The sequence below is a fragment of the Armigeres subalbatus genome, chromosome 2, assembly GCF_024139115.2.
Source record: "Armigeres subalbatus isolate Guangzhou_Male chromosome 2, GZ_Asu_2, whole genome shotgun sequence".
Taxonomy (NCBI): Eukaryota; Metazoa; Arthropoda; class Insecta; order Diptera; family Culicidae; genus Armigeres; species Armigeres subalbatus.
Genome location: NC_085140.1, coordinates 404599483 through 404620792, shown reverse-complemented (window position 1 = coordinate 404620792; position 21310 = coordinate 404599483). Strand labels below are relative to the sequence as shown.

Sequence of the window (21310 nt, the reverse complement as noted above, 5' to 3'; positions counted from 1 at the left end):
TTTAAATTGTACGAGAATTGATTTTTTTATTAAAAGTTTTAAGAGGGAAAAAAATTATTTTGTGTAAGATTTTGTATTGTAATATTGATTTATTTATGGATATTTTGAATTTTTTTCAATGGAAAATTTTGATTTCGCTATGGAAAATTCTTCTTTTGTAAATGCAATTTTGACTCTTGAAAGTAGGGGGAAAGACGGCTTTGGCAGGTTTTGTTCTATTATTGGCAGGGGGGTTTTTGTCGACCAAATTTTATGAAATTTGGCCACAATATTCTTTGATATGCAAAGAATGTTTAGGCCAAATTTGAACCTAGTCAGTCATAAAAAAACCCCTGCCAATAAAAGAACAAAACCTGCCAAAGCCGCCTTTCCCCCTATTAGAAAACCTTGTTTTTTTTTGGAAAAAAATTTTATTGCCTATGGAAATTTTGCATTGTTTAGAAAATTTTTATATTTATTTAGGCTGATACAAATATTTAAAATCTATTTTGTCTCTCTCCCCTCGGATTTTTTTTTGATTTTTTTCATTTTAATATTTATTTTTTATTATCCCCCCCCCTTGACCTTTCGGAGACTAGAAGGACAAAAAGTTAATTAAATATTTGTAACGGCCTTATTGCTCCAACCATCATTTGTTTATTGGCATTTCCTCAATTTTTTATGATTTTTTAATTCTTTGTGGGAATTTTATTTTGCTGCCTTTCTGTGACTTATGTTCAAGTATGATTTAGAAGTAAAGTGAACTTAAAATAAAAAAAAACTTGAGTTTTTCATGAATTTCTGGTATATTTTTTTGTAGAGCGGGCTTGGTAGTCATATGACTACTGCTTCTGCCTCATACGCAGGAGGTCGTGGATTCAATCCCAGGTCCGTTCCATTTTCCTACTTTGTATTTTTCTCTATATTTCTCATGTTTTAGCAATCGCTAGAACTGGAAATGGACTTCCATACCGTTTCCATTACTATTCCTATACCTTCAACTTGAGTATTCTAACAGTAATCTGCTAGAATTGGAAATGAACTATAGAGCTCGTTTCCTACATCGAATTAGAAATTCCATCAGTTGCTTTCTCCTATCTATCACATTGGCAGCTCGTTAACCAAGACGGACCTCTGCCTCTCGAACCTAACCCAAAAATTCCAACAAATTCCGCATGAACTCGTGGCAAGTGCAGAGGTATATTCGGCTTGCAGTGGGCGAGTGATTGCATCATCATTTCCTCCCCCTTCCCTACATTGACTTGCATTCTGACGTGGCAGGCGCCAGTATGACCTAACAAATGAGATCACCAGTACTTGTACATTGAAGATGTTTGCTAGTCCCTAGCAAACATCTGTTGGTTCCCTGTGCAAGAACAGCTGATCTGGTCATGTCCATGGCTACACGTCGCCAGCCACGCAGTGTACGGAGGGTCCGCAAGTCATCTTCCACCTGATCGATCCACCTTGCCCACTGCGCACCTCGCCTTCTTGTGCCCGTCGGATCGTTGTCGAGAACCATTTTCACCGGGTTATTGTCCGACATTCTGGCTACGTGCCCGGACAACCGCAGTCGTTCGATTTTCGCGGTGTGAACGCGGTGTGTCTCGTACTTGACTCGAATACGTATCTGAAAAGATATCGAAATACGTATCTGAAAAGAATAGTGGAATTAAATGGAGAGTACTTAGTTCGTCTTAGACGGTTGAATACATTCCACTAAAAGAGCTTTATATATTTTTCTGACTGGGATTGTTCAAGCATTATCAGTGTGCAAGTTTCAGTGACTCAAATATTCAAATAATCAAAAACGTCCTTGTAGTCAGTTAGGGAGAAGGAAAGAATATTAGTAGGTGATTTGTGCTATTTGAAGAACGTGTTTACCTCTGCGTCTCCACAAAAACCACAGGAAGAATTATCAGTTAGTCGGTGGGCATCGTTTGATCTGGATTCACTCTGATAAGCGATGTGACCGTGCCATTGTTTACGCAATGATTTTAACTAACAATGATTCGACCGCACAAAGCAGAACAAATAACTATCGCGTATCAATTGATTTATTTCTCGACCGCACAAAGCACAACAATATCAGATCGTTCGAAGTGTATATGATCCGAGCATGAACACTCCTCACCACGCATGCCCGGTGACATATGCAAACCGTTGAGTATCGCATTTTGGATGACTGTAACGAGTCTGTGTCAAAAGGTTGAAGGTCAAAAGGTCGAAGGACAAAAGGTCGAAGGGTCAAAAGGTCGAATGGGCAAAAGGTCGAAGGGTCAAAGGGTCGAATTTGTGTCATAACGTCGAAGTTCCAAAGGTTGAAGGACAAAAGGTCGAAAGGACAAAAAGACAAGGAATAATTAGTAAAAAGAGAGACGTAAGAAAAGAATAATGAGTATAGGTAAATGAGAAGTGAAAAGTGAGAAGTGACACTTGGTAAGTGAGAAATGAGAAGTGAGAAGTGATTAGTGAGAAGTGAAAAGTGAATAGTGAATAGTGAGTAGTGAGAAGTGAACAGTGAGTGAGAAGTGAGAAGTGGGTAGTGAAAAGTGAGAAGTAAAAAGGAAGAAATGAGAAGTAGAAAGTGACAAGTGAGAAATGTGATATAAGGAGTGATAAAAATGAGAAGGAGGCAGGAAAAATATACGGTAAGAAAGGAAAAAGAAGAACAAAGGATGAAAAAAGAAACAAGGAAGAGAGAAGCAAAAAAGAATAAATGATTGAAGAAGGGAGAAAGAAGCAAGAAATAAAAAAAAACAAGCAGAAAGAAATGAAACAAGAAAAAAGAAAGAAAGAAGAGAGAAAGAATAAAGAAAAATAGAAGAAAGAAGGAATAAAAGAGGAAAAAATAAGGAAAAAAGAAGTAAGAGGGAAAAACGGAGGAAAAAGAATAAAGGAAGACGGAAGAAAGAAATAAGTAAGGAAGAAGGTAAAAAGAAAGAAGAAACAAAAATAAAAAAGGCGGAAGAAAGGAAGAAGAAAAAAAGAAAGAAGAAGGAAGTTAGAATGAAGAAAGAAGTTATCAGGAAAGTAGAAGAAGGAAAGAAAAAGGAAGTAAGACACAAGGAAACAAAAAAATAAGGTAGACAGAAGAAGCAAGTAACGGGGAGGACAAAAGAAAGATGGGGGAAATATAAAACAAAGGAGGGAGAAAGAAGAAAGAAAAAGGAAGTAAGACACAAGGAAACAAAAAAATAAGGTAGACAGAAGAAGCAAGTAACAGGGAGGACAAAAGAAAGATGGGGGAAATATAAAACAAAGGAGGGAGAAATAAGGCAGCAAAAAGGAAAAAGGAAGGAAAAACTAAGGAAGAAATAAGGAAGAAAGAAGGAAAAAAGAAGGGAGAAAGAAGGAAGAAAAAAGAAAAAATGAAGGAAGATAGAAGAAAAAAAGAAGAAAGATGGAAGAAAGAAAGAAGCCAAAAAGAGTGTAGAAAGAAAGAAGGAAGAAAAACTGTTTCCTGAAAAACTGAAAAAAAAGAAAGAATGGAGGAAGAAGGAAAAAAGAGAGAAAAAAGAAGTTAGAAATAAGGAAGATGAAATATGGAAGGAAGAAAGAAGTAAGAAAGAAGAATGAAGGAATATTAATGGAAGGAAGGAAGCATATGAAGTGAGAAGGAAGGAGGAAAAAGAAAGAAGAAAGAAAATAGAGGTTAAAAGGGAGACAAAATAATAAAGAAGGAAGAAAAAAGAAGGGTCTTTCTTCATTTCGACCTTTTGTCCTTCGACCTTTTGACGCAGTTTTTTATTTTCGACCTTTTGTCCCTTCGACCTTTTGACCCTTCGACCTTCTGTCCTTTCGACCTTTTGACCTTCGACCTTTTGTCCTTCGACCTTTTGTCCTACAACCGACTGTAGCGACGCGCAGCACTAACACACGATCCTCCAAACATTAATCAATTACCTTTGATGTCTATCGATGAGAGAAAAGACACAAAAAGGATCGCGCTTTGGACGATCGGAACGACGCGCAGCACTCTGTACCTTCTTGCCTGATGGATTCTGCAAACTATGTCATTAGGCCGAATTAGAAGTTCGAGGTAAGAAGTGAGAAATGACAAGTGAGACGTGAGAAGGGAGTCTCACTACTCCTCACTACTAGTGAAAAATAAAAGGTAAAAAGAAGTGAGAAGTAAGAAGTGAGAAGTAAGAAGTGAGAAGTAAGTAGTGAGAAGTGAGAAGTTAGAAGCAAAAAGTGAAAAGTGAGAAGTGAGAAGTGATAAGTAAGAAGTTAGAAGTGAGAAGTGAGAAGGGAGAGGTGAGAATTGAGAAGTGAGGAGTGAGAAGTGAGAAGGGAGAAGTGAGAAGGGAGAGGTGAGAGGTGAAAAGTAAGAAGTGAGAAGTGAAAAGCGAGAAGTGAGAGGTGAGAAGTGAAAAGTGAGCAGTGAGAAGTGAGAAGTGAGAAGGAAAAAAGGAAGAAAGAAGGAAGAAAAAAGGACGAAAGAAGGAAGAAAGAAAGAAGAGATAAGGAAGAAATAAGGAAAAAAGCAAGGAGAAAGAAGGAAGAGGGAAAGTAAAATAAACGAAAGAGGAAGAAAGAAGAATGGAGAAGGAAAAAGGAAGAACTGACTTCTCACTTCTCATTCGGTCTAATGGCCATTCGGCCTAATGGCCTGACACCGTCTCGACCGGAGCAAAGCGCAATACAAGCGCATGATCCTCCGAATACCAAATAGATATTTTTTCATCTCTTCATAACGAATAACACACGCACTGTAGTTACTTGACCGATGGCTACTCTCTAGTAGTGGCGTATTAGCACTTTTCAACATATCTGGATTAATAAAATCAAAGTGGATTGATTGATGCACTGGATGGAATCTGTATCTCCCAAAAAAAAAGCTAAATTCACTTGTGAATGTTTCTGGTTTGTTAGAATCGGACCACATGGAGTTTCTAAAGGCAAATTTATCTCGAATCTACACAAAGTCCATACCACAAGTTCCTCGATGATCATAATAGTGGGCAAAAATAGCCAATCCGTAAATCAAACTTCATGATTTCCGATAAAATTAGCGATCAAATCTAAGACCAAGTGTGTATGACAAGTTGAAGTAGAAATAAAGAAGTATTATCTACAGGATTCTAGATTACTAAAAACATATTTTCCATAGACCTTTGGACTAGTAATTTTGTTATTAAATGCGCTTTCAACAACTAAGAGTGCTCTATTCCTCATAGCGGATTTCTGGATTTCGGTCCCCCCCACCGAATTTGCTGACTGTCACATGCAAGGCCAATCAAAATTAGGTATTTATAAATAAATATTGTATGGAAAGATAACCTTTATGTGCAGTAACCTTGATGCACTGCACTGCGTGTGCGAGATTCGACTGTGATAATCATTTATTCAGGGTGAGTCTAAATAGGAGTAAACGTCGCAATAAATATAAGAATAATGTTTTAACCACGTTCTTGCAGCTTCTTTATATGAGTTTAAAATATTCGGGAACCTAATCTGTTGGAAGTGGCTATATCTTTGCTGTCACTTGGATGAAAAACTATTATACAGATGACCCCAGCTCGCGCAGTCAAAATGTTTTACCTATGCCAAACCACGATCCATTAATACTGTGTTTTGATTTGACAATAAACTAGGCTGAAATCAGAAGAAGTTCTTAAAATCTCAATCAAAGTTTCAATATATTTTCTATATCATGTTTCGGCAAATTTTCCAACCTATCTGAAGACATAGCACTGCAGTCATGAATAATATAAATAAGGTACCGCGCTGGGAAACATGAAAGGCCCCATAATTTGGTCACGAATGCAATTAACGGACGGCGAATCGCTCGCATGTGCACAGGAAACAATCTGCCCAGACATACGTCCATGTGCACGAAACGAACGGTTTCCATTTCTTGGTAAACTTTTCACATTATGAGATGGTGGCAATAATTTCGGGGATGAAGTTCCAGCTCTATGGCTGGATCACAGATCGGACACGCCAGCACACCAACCGGGGCACGAACCGTGCGCATGTCGGTAGAAGATAATCGCATCCTCGAAAGTTCCATTTTCAAAAACCGACAACCCCCAAAATCGATTTAGATGTATACGTTAACGGCATTCGTGCCACAGGCTCTGCACGTTGGCCAATGCGAGCGACTGCTATCACATTATTAGAATCTTAATTCAAGTTCACGCTTGCCCGGAACTGACGGCGACCGCTGAATGGTATTACACATACGTGCAATATGGAGCCAACAATTTCGGAAATACGATAAATTCTGCATGTGCCATAAATTATGAAATAGACGGGGGCTAGGTTGTCAAGCTATGCCGCATAAGGAAGGATATGTGAATTTTATTACGTGTTTTCAAGAGTTGGTCTTAAATTTAAACAATTATTAACTGAACTTTCAATAACTGATAATATGCATACAGATGCAAGAACTTTCAAATTGTTAATTTTGACATAAAATTAAGTTTCGTATTTGTTTTTCAAATTGAAAAGGACCTGTTTGTACAGCTTGAGCGACAAAATATGCAATAACTGTGGGCACGTCAAATATTTTTCATCCCACATATATTTCTATACCAGCTCTAGCTTCTATTGGTACACATGATCGATCCATGCTCAGGTATGTACGATGAAAATAACATTTTCTTTTGTTGTCCCAACTCCTACCATCACAAAACCGAGACCACAAAAATCAGATCAACTCAACTCGAACCGAGCTCGGTCTCCATTACACAGTCTGACGAACGGCGATGATGATGATGATGATGTGGTGCTCCATTCATTGTCCTCCGTCCGGGCCGTCCTCTTTCTCTGTTCTACTGCTTTCCGTAACTAGATTCGATGCCATTTGTCAGCCCGCGTCGCGTCGGTCCGGTACCGTACAATTTTGTGGCTTTTCTACGTACTTCATATCTATCAGACCCGGGGTCCCATCCATCGACCAGTACGATGGTTCATTTGTTTCCCAACTCATCATTCTTGGAAACGTTATTACCTAAAATGTGGATGGCTACAATTGAATAATGATGGTAATGCTCGAGCTTGAAGGTGGTGCCGGCGCGCAGACGAGACGTGTGAACATAACAGCGGTGATGCATGGCGTGCCAGAAACTCATCTTGAGGTAGCATTACTTTAAGAAGGTGTAAAATGTGATCGATAAGATCTCGAGCAAATGAATCATCCGGTTCGTTCTTCGTGGGTCCTCCTGTTATTTCTAAGGAAGTGAATGCCCATCTGTGCGGGTCATGACACACGCACGCTGCTCATAACCACATGCCGTCGTCCTTTAGTTGTATGTTGCTCGCTCGCATGCCCATCGATGTCGTGAAGTCATCGTTTATTGTACAAACATATTATTTGTGACGAGCCAGAAGAAAAGCCCTGTTCTACACGCAGCTGGCTCACTATGAAAGGCGTGAACCATTTCGTTCATCATCCCTCACATGACCGCCTCACGAACCCGAAATCGTGTGCCGTATCACAGCTGTTACCTCGATGGTGATCCAACTTTCAGACGACAAACGGAGCTTCGAAAGAAGCTGAGGTACTGTCTGTCCTGAGGACTAATTGTTGTCAATCAATTAAAGACGCATTTCATCACGTTTACCACTAGCATTGCCGTTACCTTTGCGAGCAAAGCTTCCTTTCGGGGGTATCATGATTTATTGTCGTTTTTTTCTTACGCTTTTCGAAGCTGTCGGATTAGTCCCAGCAGGAGACAGAAAACTCACACCTCTGAGCACCACGATTCGGTTGGCGCGAGCTTCCCCAGAGAGCAACATCGCACACCGCGTGGTGGGCTCATTAGCTATTCAGATGACCGAGCAGACAAACTGCTAATCAATCAGTGGTCTTGCTTCCCCCATCGCCACTCCTCCACGCCGCGATCAGAAGATGGAGGAGACCCATAAAAAGATTATAAAAGGAGAAACGCGCCGTTTGATCACGAGCCGGGTCGGGGGTCTTTTTTGTTGGTAGGATCTAAGAAAACGGAATTGCGATGCGATAAAAAGGGAATGAATAATTCAAGCTGCGCTCGGACCTTGGATCAAATTTCGAGTTTCACACCTTTTTCTGGTTTGTTGCCGTGGTCGTCATTGTTGTCGTTGTGATCGGCTTTTATGGTTATTAGGCGTGTTTTGTTCGGCTGAATGAACGACTGCGTTCTGGAAATTGATCAAATATTTATGTTGTGATAGCTGGCTGTTATCTGGACCACTTACTAAGATTTATTCGGTGATTTGTTAATGCAAGGCAATGATTTAGTCATCGAAAGGGATCGTAAATTATATATGGGATTTGGATGCTACAAGTAATTTGATGACTGTTGACCATTTTTGTACCTATATAACTTTTGGGACTATTTTTCAAATATTTAATACACATTTTGCTTATGAATTTCACACCAATTGTTGCAAACTAATCCAGAATATTAGAATTTCAGTATAGCAATATTTCCAATATTTTTTTATTTCTTAAATTTTAAAATTTTCAAGTATATTTTTGTTTAAATTTTCGATTTTTTTAAATGTTCAAAGAATATATTTTTTTTATTTCAAAGCTTTTAAGTTTTGAAAGTAGGGGGTCTCGTAGCGTAGTTGGCTACACGTTCGCCTTACAAGTGGACGGTCATGGGTTAGATTCCCAGCCCCTCCACCAAGCCCTTGTCGGTCGCCTGAGGTGTAGCTCAAACGGGGGCGTTTTGGGGTGCGCGTCTTACCGACACGGCTGCCCGATGACGACTGACAACTTGTTCTTCTTGGAGGCATTCCTCCAACGTACCCGGATAAATGGCAACCGAACAATGCAACGAGCAATTGGATATACGATACGGATAAAAGGACACAATGGACTCACGATGAGATGGACCCGGCAATGATAACAACAACAAATGTCCAAAAATAGATTCTATGTGGATTCTGTACAGCAGAATACCACAGTAGATCACGGCACAATAGCGGCTAAGAAATACAGAGTGCCTACCAAATAAAGAAAAGAATAATAATAATAAAAAGATTTGGAAGTGAAAAATTTTAATTTTTAAATTTATGAATTTCTATTTTTTTTTTAAATTTTGTATGTTTACATTTTTTATTTTTGAATGGCTGATACAAATATTAAAAAAAAATTATGTCCAAAAAAAAACCTTTTTTGAAGAAACAAAAAAAATCGGATGGTTTTGAGGATTTTCAAAACATTCTTTAACAAATCCGAGGAGTTTTTTGATTTTGTTCATTTCAATACTCTTTTTATTATCCCTCCCTTGACCTTTTGAAGACCAGTAGGACATAATTTTAATTAAATATTTGTAACGGCCAAACAAATTACAAAAATTTAAATTTTATATTTGAATATTTTAAAATATATTTTGAATGTTTTAAAAACATTTTAAATGTTTGAATTTTTGCTCCGAAAATGAACTTTTTATATAAGTTTTAGAGACCCATAGTGTTATACCAATCGACTCAGCTCGACGTGCTGAGTAAATGTCTGTTTGTGCATGTGTAGCTTATATATTTTAAAATTTTAAACATTATATTACGTGTTCCGAACTCTCACTACATAATGATTTATTATTTAAAAAATTCAAAATTAGGGAAATCAAAAAAAGTTTAAAAACCTAAAAGCTTATATATTTTATAATTTTAAACATTAAATTACCACTTGTCATAAGACGAGTTAATACAATCCCATTGAATTCCACCACTTAATTGTATCTAGACAGATACGTATTTCGACCTCAACAGTAAGGCCGTCTTCAGTGTCTTGTACACTGAAGGCAGTAGTGAGTAGTGAGTAAACGTCAAACTCAAGCAAATCCGATGCGCGCGCCACGAGTGATCGATTGGCCAACTAATGATTATTTGAATCGACCAGTAAATCATTGAACGATGGAAATTTAACGAGTGTTGTGTCTGTTTGTCTGTGCTTTGACTCAAATCTTAAACAAACTCATGTTCCGAACACGCACTACACTAATTTTAAAAATAAAAAAAAAATTAGATTTAAAAATAAAAATTTCAATATTTTAATATTTAAAAATTAAAAAATTTAAAAATTTTAAACATTTTAATCTTTTAATATTTTAATCTTTTAATATTTTAATATTTTAATATTTTAATATTTTAATATTTTAATATTTTAATATTTTAATATTTTAATATATTAATATATTAATATTTTAATATTTTAATATTTTAATATTTTAATATTTTAATATTTTAATATTTTAATATTTTAATATTTCAATATTTTAATATTTTAATATTTTAATATTTTAATATTTTAATATTTTAATATTTTAATATTTTAATATTTTAATATTTTAATATTTTAATATTTTAATATTTTAATATTTTAATATTTTAATATTTTAATATTTTAATATTTTAATATTTTAATATTTTAATATTTTAATATTTTAATATTTGAATATTTTAATATTTTAATATTTTAATATTTTAATATTTTAATATTTTAATATTTTAATATTTTAATATTTTAATATTTTAATATTTTAATATTTTAATATTTTAATATTTCAATATTTTAATATTTTAATATTTTAATATTTTAATATTTTAATATTTCAATATTTTAATATTTTAATATTTCAATATTTTAATATTTTAATATTTTAATATTTTAAATTTTTGATTTTTTAAATTTTTAAACATTTGTTTTAATTTTTTTTTTCATCCATTGATTCCCTGTGCAATTGTGATTGTTCTGGTCGATCGCGGAGTAGCAACTACGAAATGCACGGTCATCATGCTCATGCTCATTTAAATTTTAAAATTTTTAAATTTTTTTATGTTTGAATTTTTAAGAATTTAAAAATTGAGGAATTTTAAAATTAAACAAAAATTTAAAATTTAAAAATTTCAAAATTGCTTCTTTTAAAATAAAAAAAATTAAAAAATAGAACAAAATTATTTTTTTTAAATTTAATTTTAAAAATTCAAAAATTCAAAAATTTAAAAATTTAAAATTTAAAAATTTAAAAATTTGAAAATATAAAAATTTAAAAATTTAAAAATTTAAAGATTTAAAAATTTAAAAATTTAAAAATTTAAAAATTTAAGAATTTAAAAATTTAAAAATTTAAAAATTTAAAAATTTAAAAATTTAAAAATTTAAAAAACATAAAAATTTAAAAATTTAAAAATTTAAAAATTTAAAAATGTAAAGATTTAAAAATTTAAAAATTTAGAAATTTAGAAATTTAAAAATTTAAAAATTTAAAAATTTAAAAATTTAAAAATTTAAAAATTTAAATTTAAAATAAATTTTAAAATTTTAAACTTAAAAATTTAAAATTTAAAATTTAAAAATTTAAAATTTAAAAATTTAAAATTTAAAAATTTAAAATTTAAAATTTAAAAATTTAAAAATTTAAAATTTAAAATTTAAAATTTAAAATTTAAAAATTTAAAATTTAAATTTTCAAATTTTAAAATTTAAAAATTTAAAATTTAAAATTTAAAAATTTAAAAATTAAAATTTAAAATTTAAAAATTTAAAAATTAAAAAGTTTTAAAATTTAAAAAATCTAAAAATTTGAAATCTAAAATTCATTAAATCTAAAAATATTAAAATTTAAAAAAATCCAAAAATTTAAAAATTCAAAAATTTAAAAATTTAAAAATTTAAAAATTTAAAAATTTAAAATTTAAAAACTTTGAAATTCAAAAATAGAAAAAAACATTGAAAACCTAAAAATTTTCAATTTGAAATTCAAAAGTTTGAAAGTTTAAAAATTTTAAAATTTATTTTTGACCTATTTAATAATTTAAAATTTCATTTTTTTTGTGAATGTCTAAAAATGAAAAAAAATTTATTTAAAAAAATATTGATTTTAAAATAAAACGAATGAAAAGCTCAAACATTTGAAAATTAAAATATGTCAAAAATAGCGTACCGTCAACTGGGGGGAAGATTATCATTTTTAAGACAAAACATGCAATAACAATGTGTGTTTACATTTTAAATCGAAACAAATGTTTTCAAAACATGTACTGCTATACGTTGCAATAATCAACAACTTTAGTTTTCTGAAATGCGTTCGCATTTATTAAAATAAATTAAATTATCACACGTTTTTTGAGTAATCTGGTTTGGGGTGAAGTTGATCAAGACAGCTCTACTAAAATCATTATGACCTAGTAGTCAAAATACACTAGGTTATTTGTATGAATGTTGAATTTACTACGTAAAGAAGTCTACGAAGTCAATATTTGAAACGAAAATAGCGTCATTTATGACTATCTCTCTCTTTCTTCCACAAAATGCATTTTTATGATTATAATCGAAAAACTCGGATTTCTACCTAGCGGTAACATTACTTGAACGGAGAATATTGTTGACTACCGTTTCATAAAAAAATTGGCACTTTTGACTGACACATCAAATGATCATCTTCACCTCAATGATCATCTTCCCCCCAGTTGACGGTATTTATTTTTTTTTCATTATTTAAAGTTTAAAAATGTCAAAATGATAAAAAATTGAAAATTTTTGGATATTTTAAATTTTTGAATTTTTAATTTTTTAAACTTAAATTTTTTATAAATTTCAAAACTTTAAAATTTTATTTGATGTGATGCTTTCGACTGTTGTGCTCAAATTTGTTTGACTATTATCGGCTCTTTAAGTCTTACAGACTCTTTATGACAAAGATATTTAAAAACATATAGAAAATTTACTGACTCAATTATTATTTTTAATCCACATTCTCTGCTAACTTCTACATATTATCATGTACTGCCCACTTACTCTCGTTTCCTTCCCCAACGTTTATGACTCGGACGCATTCCAACTAAATGGCTTAATTTTTGGTACAGCATTAGACACCTACAGATACCAACTATGTATTAAAAGCGTTCGGGTAATAACCGTTGGGGACTCACCATTTTTATCCGATATTGTTTCTTGCTCATAATAAACTTATCTGCCATAGCTATTAATAAATGCCACTTCTTCCATTCAAAACAACTTGAGTACAATTCAAACAGCTCAATTTGTTCGCCCAGAAAACAAATGTTGAACTACTCTTCCAACGATACCATCCTTGAACAAAATGCTTGAGCACATTCACTGGAAAAAAAAGTAAATGCCGCACAGCAATAAGTGGCAACAGCGACGGCAAAGCTCACGTTTCACATTTGTCACAACTGGCTACAAGTGGAGAGTGTGAAACACAATCCATCCACCGTTAACGACAGTGTGTAGATGGAATGACAGTTCCGCTCATCAATTTTGTACCGCTCAGCTTCTTTCACTTTGCTTGTCGACCTTCAAGCGCATATATCGGTTACCCACCTTTTAAAATACGTTCCTGAAAAGATATGCCGATATTTACTTTTTTGAGCGAGTGGAATTTCATCTCCCGGACGATTCAACGTTCGACCTTGGGGTGCAAAAACTCTAATTAGAACCGAAAATTATGATTGAAATTCTGCGCCCAGACCTAGGATGCCATTCTAATTAAGTTCCCATTTCGTTCCGACCTGTCGAATTTTAATCGGATTGCAAGTCGACCGGAAGTGACGACGACGGTAGCGCTTCCGTTTCTGAATAATAGACGAACAGGTGCCAAACGGCGTGGGAGGCGTTGACCAACAGAAAATGAAGCCGGCTGGGGGGACTGGATTTTCATTATTCCAATTTGAATATTTAATCATGAGATTGGGACGATTGTTCCTTCGGGTAGGATCCCGAGCCAAGAAGGTGAGATTTAAATTGAATTTCTCCAAGCTGATTCAGTCATCTGACTCTGACCGAATGTTGTACGTTCGTAGAACGGCGTAGCTCACGAACACCGCAAAGAAGGCTGAAGATCTGCAATTGTGGTTATGAAGCAAAGAAAGGTTTTTGACCGTTAATTGGCTCCCCCAATTTCCGGTGGATGCTGCTCCGATTGGTGCTGATGCTGGTGTTGTTCAGTTTAATAATTTCGTTTTCGATTTCCATTTTGACGAACATTCGACTGCTGAATTGATGATGCGATTCTTGTGGCGGGAGAAATGATCCCATCATTCTTGGTGGTGTCGATATTTTCCGCTCTGATGGATTATTGCTCTCGATTCGATATAGGTACATCTCATAAATCAATTCTTTGTTCCAAGCTGATGCGAGCCGAATGAAATTTCATCCGATATGTCCGGAGGACGCATGTGGCTTAGTGCCATTTGATCGTAGTTAAAATGGTCGTCATATTACTTTTTCGAGTTTAGAGATTCAAAGTTCAACCAACCCAATTTGATCCATCATGTGTGGTTTCCCATGTTCTTTTATATCCGCACAGTTCGAGAGCAATCAACCACTTTAAGATTTGATCTCGCCCAAACGCAGCACTTCGTGTTGTGATCTCAATTTCATCAAATCAAGTTTTGATCCAACGACAGAAGGTTTTCCTGTGGTTTAATTATTTTTCTCTTCTTCCCTTTGCAGGTGATTTCAACATCTTCGACAACGACGGCGGAGAAGAAGACTTCGTTGCAAGATGCCGCATAGGCTCGCGAGTAAAGTGTTAGTTTGTAAGATTATCGACAGCCGTTAGTGTGTTTTTTCGTGGGCAAACCTTGATCACGTATCAGAGTGAATGGAAATCTGAAATCGAATTCAGTTTAGGGAAGGAAAATCAGTTAGTGTAACGGTGCCAGAAACCAGAAAAATGTGGAACCTCGGAGCCGCAAGTAAAATGCGGCTACCGAGTAGTTCGGTCCAGGCCAGAAATTGGCCGACCCCAGCGCAACGTAGCCATCGATTTAAATTATTCAGTGTTTCAATGTTAGCCATCGTAATAGTGTTAGTGTTAAATCTTAATATTGTCCTAGTATCGTGTAAGCACCATCGCCATCATAGTTCGAACAGCGAAGAGTTCAAATTCGACCCAACGAACAACTTCATTAGTATAGTCCTGCCCCACGATACATATCCCGGCTACAGCATTCAAAAATTCACCGCAAACTTCACCAGCCCAAACTCCCCATTCTCGTCGATCTCGACCTACTCATCCAAGCCGCTCAACTATCGGCTACTCGAGACCGACTATTCCAAATACTTTACCGTGTTGGACGACGGTATGGTCATGACGACCTCGGACCTCTCCCCGCTAGTCAATCGACCGGTGAAACTGGTCGTCCTGGAGGAGACCCCGAATTCCACTGCCACCCACCAGCTGCAGCTGTACATTATGAACCGCAAGGACATGCTACACTTCCCCAGCACTCTCGGTGAAACGGTCGGTGAGTTACTCGAAAACAAGAACGCCGGTACGCGAGTTCGTGAACTTCCGCTTCTACAGGCAAATTCCGCGCGCGGTGCCAAATCGGTTATCTATTCGATCGCGAACGGTAATAGTGGTCACGAGTTTGCACTGGAGGATAGTAGCACCGGGGAGATTCATCGCACCGTCCGCATCGACGACACCCGAAAACACGGTGTTTGGCTCGTATCCAACAAGCCTTTAGATCGTGAAGCCCAAGATGAATACACGATTGTGGTCGAAGCAACGGACCCAAAGAAAATTAACAAAGCGCAAGTTAAGTTGCAGGTCAAAGTCCTAGATGTGAACGACAATCAACCAGTGTTTACCAAGCCAGACTACCGCTTCACGATAAACGGGGTCAAGTCGACCAACAACTACGGCAATGAGACAATCTCCTGGGAACGATTCACCCGCGTCGGTAAAGTCGAAGCCAAGGATGCCGACGGAGACAAGGTGGCCTATCGGCTAATGAACCCCAGCAATACGGTCGTAATCGTTCCTCAAACCGGTGAACTACTGCTGGCGGGCGAACCGGATATGTCTGAGCTGTTTATCGACGTCGAGGCGCACGACATTCGGACTCCGAGTCTGAAAAGCGAAAAACCAGCTCGGGTCCTGATAGAATTCTTAGCTCCAGATCCGATTCCGGTGGTGATGCAGCACATGGGACACGATTACCAGCACTCGCATCGGCGTGACAAGCGTCGGGTTACGCGAGCTGTGCGTCCTACCAAACGAATTGAGTTCACAGAAGCTGACGGTGATACTGAGGGCAGAAATGTGTTTCAGCTGGAAAAAGAAACCGACAAGGAAACATTCAAGATTCGAGACGAAAATCCGTGGGTAACGGTTGAAACGAATGGTGCCGTGAGGGTGAAGAAGAAGTGGGACTACGAAGAGCTCGGACCAGAAAAGACCATTGACTTCTGGGTCATCATCAGCAATCAGGGAAATGGAGGTGAGTTGAACTTATTTTTATTGTTGTTCACGGTTGTGGCAAAAGTTCATTATTCTGGCGTTGTTGGAGTTCTATTGTCAGGAAGCAACTGTAAGAAACCGCTGTATTTTTCTTTATTACACATTTTTTTTTTGAATTGCAGAAAATAAGTGAATAAAATCATCGGGGTTTTTATTTTTGCTATTCTTTGACGCAAAACTTGTTTGCCGGAGAAAAAATCAATGCAAAACTCTCTCCGATAGAGACAAAATAAATCAAAAACTTCTGCCTCGTAGTTGGCACCAAAAGAATCAAACAGAAGCGAACAGTTGTTTGATTTCTGGGATGGAGCGCAAAGTAAAAGCCAGAACAACAAAATGCAGCCATTCCGACGCTACGTGAAACTTTCGTTCCTGTACCATTGTATACTTTCCTCTTGAAAACGCTAAAACGCAGTAGCAATGAAAAGATTTTTAAAAAGGTTAGCTTACCCCTTTCTCAGTCTGTGCGAAGCTGTTAACTTTAGAATTAAATTATCATATATAGTTAGTAGAATATAGTTAGTTATATCGTTTAATCTTAAATGTTCAAAGATTCATATAAAAATTTTCATAAACGTCATAACAGGATTTTTTTTATATAACGACTTAAAACCGCCTGGAATCTCCACGGAAAATTCATCCAAAATTCCAAAGAAAATTTATCCAAAGAAAAACTTTCAGCGAAGATTCATTGAAATTTCCAGAGGAAATCCATTCAATTTTCCAGAGGAAATTCATTCGAATTTCCAGAGGAAATTCATTCGAATTTCCAGAGGAAATGCATTCGAATTTCCAGAGGAAATACATTCGAATTTCCAGAGGAAAATCATTCGAATTTCCAGAGCAAATTCATTCGAATTTCCAGAGCAAATTCATTCGAATTTCCAGAGCAAATTCATTCGAATTTCCAGAGCAAATTCATTCGAATTTCCAGAGCAAATTCATTCGAATTTCCAGAGCAAATTCATTCGAATTTCCAGAGGAAATTCATTCGAATTTCCAGAGGAAATTCATTCGAATTTCCAGAGGAAATTCATTCGAATTTCCAGAGGAAATTCATTCGAATTTCCAGAGGAAATTCATCTGAATTTCCAGAGGAAATTCATCTCAATTTCCAGAGGAAATTCATTCCAATTCAAGAGGAAATTCATCTGAATTTCAGAGGAAATTCATCTGAATTTCCAGAGGAAATTCATTCAATTTCCAGAGGAAATTCATTCGAATTTCCAGAGGAAATTCATTCAATTTCCAGAGGAAATTCATTCAATTTCCAGAGGAAATTCATTCAATTTCCAGAGGAAATTCATTCGAATTTCCAGAGGAAATTCATTCGAATTTCCAGAGGAAATTCATTCGAATTTCCAGAGGAAATTCATTCGAATTTCCAGAGGAAATTCATCTGAATTCCAGAGGAAATTCATTCGACTTCCAGAGGAAATTCATTCAATTTCCAGAGGAAATTCATTCGAATTCAGAGGAAATTCATTCAATTTCCAGAGGAAATTCATTCAATTTCCAGAGGAAATTCATTCGAATTTCCAGAGGAAATTCATTCGACTTCCAGAGGAAATTCATTCGAATTTCAGAGGAAATTCATCTGAATTTCCAGAGGAAATTCATTCGAATTTCCAGAGGAAATTCATTCGAATTTCCAGAGGAAATTCATTCGAATTTCCAGAGGAAATTCATTCGAATTTCCAGAGGAAATTCATTCGAATTTCCAGAGGAAATTCATTCAATTTCCAGAGGAAATTCATTCGAATTTCCAGAGGAAATTCATTCAATTTCCAGAGGAAATTCATTCGAATTTCCAGAGGAAATTCATTCGAATTCAGAGGAAATTCATTCAATTCAGAGGAAATTCATCTGAATTTCCAGAGAAATTCATTCGAATTTCCAGAGGAAATTCATTCGAATTTCCAGAGGAAATTCATTCGAATATTCAGAGGAAATTCATTCGAATATTCAGAGGAAATTCATTCGAATATTCAGAGGAAATTCATTCGAATATTCAGAGGCAATTCATTCGAATTTCTAGAGGAAATGCATCTGAGTTTCCAGAGGAAATTTATTTGAATTTCCAAAGGAAATTCATCTGAATTTCCAGAGGAAATTCATTCGAATTTCCAGAGGAAATTCATTCGAATTTCCAGAGGAAATTCATTCGAATTTCCAGAGGAAATTCATTCGAATTTCCAGAGGAAATTCATTCGAATTTCCAGAGGAAATTCATTCGAATTTCCAGAGGAAATTCATTCAATTTCCAGAGGAAATTCATTCAATTTCCAGAGGAAATTCATTCGAATTTCCAGATGAAATTCATTCGAATTTCCAGAGGAAATTCATTCGATTTCCAGAGGAAATTCATTCAATTTCCAGAGGAAATTCATTCGATTTCCAGAGGAAATTCATTCGAATTTCAGAGGAAATTCATTCAATTTCCAGAGGAAATTCATTCGAATTTCCAGAGGAAATTCATTCGACTTCCAGAGGAAATTCATTCGATTTCCAGAGGAAATTCATTCGAATTTCCAGAGGAAATTCATTCAATTCAGAGGAAATTCATTCGAATTTCCAGAGGAAATTCATTCGAATTTCCAGAGGAAATTCATTCAATTTCAGAGAAATTCATTCAATTCAGAGGAAATTCATTCGAATTTCCAGAGGAAATTCATTCAATTTCAGAGGAAATTCATTCAATTCCAGAGGAAATTCATTCAATTCAGAGGAAATTCATTCGAATTTCAGAGGAATTTCATTCAATTTCCAGAGGAAATTCATTCAATTTCCAGAGGAAATTCATTCAATTCAGAGGAAATTCATTCGAATTTCCAGAGCAAATTCATTCGAATTTCCAGAGCGAATTTATTCGAATTTCCAGAGGAAATTCATTCGAATTTCCAGAGGAAATTCATTCAAATTCCCAGAGGAAATTCATTCGAATTCCCAGAAGAAATTCATTCGAATTTCCAGAGGAAATTCATTCGAATTTCCAGAGGAAATTCATTCGAATTTTCAGACCAAATTTCCAGAGAAAACATCATTCGAATTTCCAGAGGAAATTCATTCGAATTTCCAGAGGAAATTCATTCGAATTTCCAGAGGAAATTCATTCGAATTTTCAGACCAAATTTCCAGAGAAAAAATCATTCGAATTTCCAGAGAAATTGAATCGACATTCCAGAGAAAATTCATCCGAATTTTCAGACCAAATTTCCAGATGAAATTCATTCGAATTTCCAAAGGAAATTCATTCGAATTTCCAGAGGAAGGTCATTCGAATTTCCAGAGGAAGTTCATTCAAATTTCCAGAGGAAATTCATTCGAATTTCCAGAGGAAATTCATTCGAATTTCCAGAGGAAATTCATTCGAATTTCCAGAGAAAATTCATTCGAATTTCCAGAGAAAATTCATTCGAATTTCCAGAGGAAATTCATTTGAATTTCCAGAGGAAATTCATTCGAATTTCCAGAGGAAATTCATTCGAATTTCCAGAGGAAATTCATTCGAATTTCCAGAGGAAATTCATTCGAATTGCCAGAGGAAATTCATTCGAATTTCCAGAGGAAATTCATTCGGATTTCCAGAGGAAATTCATTCGGATTTCCAGAGGAAATTCATTCGAATTTCCAGTGGAAATTCATTCGAATTTCCAGTGGAAATTCATTCGAATTTCCAGAGGAAATTCATTCGAATTTCCAGAGGAAATTCATTCGAATTTCCAGAGGAAATTCATTCGATATTCCAGAGGAAATTCATTCGAATTTTCAGACCAAATTTCCAGAGAAAAAATCATTCGAATTTCCAGAGGAAATTCATTCGAATTTCCAGAGGAAATTCATTCGAATTTCCAGAGGAAATTCATTCGAATTTCCAGAGGAAATTCATTCGAATTTCCAGAGGAAATTCATTCGAATTTCCAGAGGAAATTCATTCAAATTCATTCGAATTTCCAGAGGAAATTCATTCGAATTTCCAGAGGAAATTCTTTCGAATTTCCAGAGGAAATTCATTCGAATTTCCAGAGGAAATTCATTCGAATTTCCAGAGGAAATTCATTCGAATTTCCAGAGGAAATTCATTCGAATTTCCAGAGGAAATTCATTCGAATTTCCAGAGGAAATTCATTCGAATTTCCAGAGGAAATTCATTCGAATTTGCAGAGGAAATTCATTCGAATTTCCAGAGGAAATTCATTCGAATTTCCAGAGGAAATTCATTCGAATTTCCAGAGGAAATTCATTCAAATTCATTCGAATTTCCAGAGGAAATTCATTCAATTTCCAGAGGAAATTCATTCAATTTCCAGAGGAAATTCATTCGAATTCCAGAGGAAATTCATTCGATTTCAGAGGAAATTCATTCGAATTCAGAGGAAATTCATTCCAATTTCCAGAGGAAATTCATTCGAATTCAGAGGAAATTCATTCGATTTCCAGAGGAAATTCATTCGATTTCCAGAGGAAATACATTCGAATTTCCAGGGGAAATTCATTCGAATTTCCAGAGGAAATTCATTTGCATTTCCAGAGGAAATTCATTCGGATTTCCAGAGGAAATTCATTGGAATTTCCAGAGGAAACCCATTCGAATTTCTAGAGGAAATTCATCTGAATTTCCAGAGGAAATTCATTCGACTTCCAGAGGAAATTCATTCAATTTCCAGAGGAAATTCATTCGAATTTCCAGAGGAAATTCATTCGAATTTCCAGAGGAAATTCATTCGAATTTCAAGAAGAAATTCATCTGAATTCCAGAGGAAATTAATTCGAATTTCCAGAGGAAATTCATTCGAATTTCCAGAGGAAATTCATTCGAATTTCCAGAGGAAATTCATTCGAATTTCCAGAGGAAATTCATTCGAATTTCCAGAGGAAATTCATTCGAATTTCCAGAGGAAATTCATTCGAATTTCCAGATTAAATTCATTCGAATTTCCAGAGGAAATTCATTCGAATTTCCAGAGGAAATTCATTCGAATTTCCAGAGGAAATTCATTCGAATTTCATGAGGAAATTCATTCGAATTTTCAGAGGAAATTCATTCGAATTTCCAGAGGAAATTCATTCGATTTCCAGAGGAAATTCATTCGATTTCCAGAGGAAATTCATTC

General features: G+C 35.2%; 1 protein-coding gene across 1 annotated transcript in view; it reads left to right on the top strand.

The window, feature by feature from the left end:
- The window catches only part of LOC134213333 (neural-cadherin-like), a 242853-nt gene that overhangs the window by 60031 nt on the left and 161512 nt on the right, over positions 1-21310 (top strand). Inside the window, 1 exon segment of the mRNA XM_062692317.1 lies at positions 14399-16176. Within this exon segment, the coding sequence (XP_062548301.1) occupies positions 14622-16176 (1555 nt within the window). The 5' untranslated portion in view covers positions 14399-14621.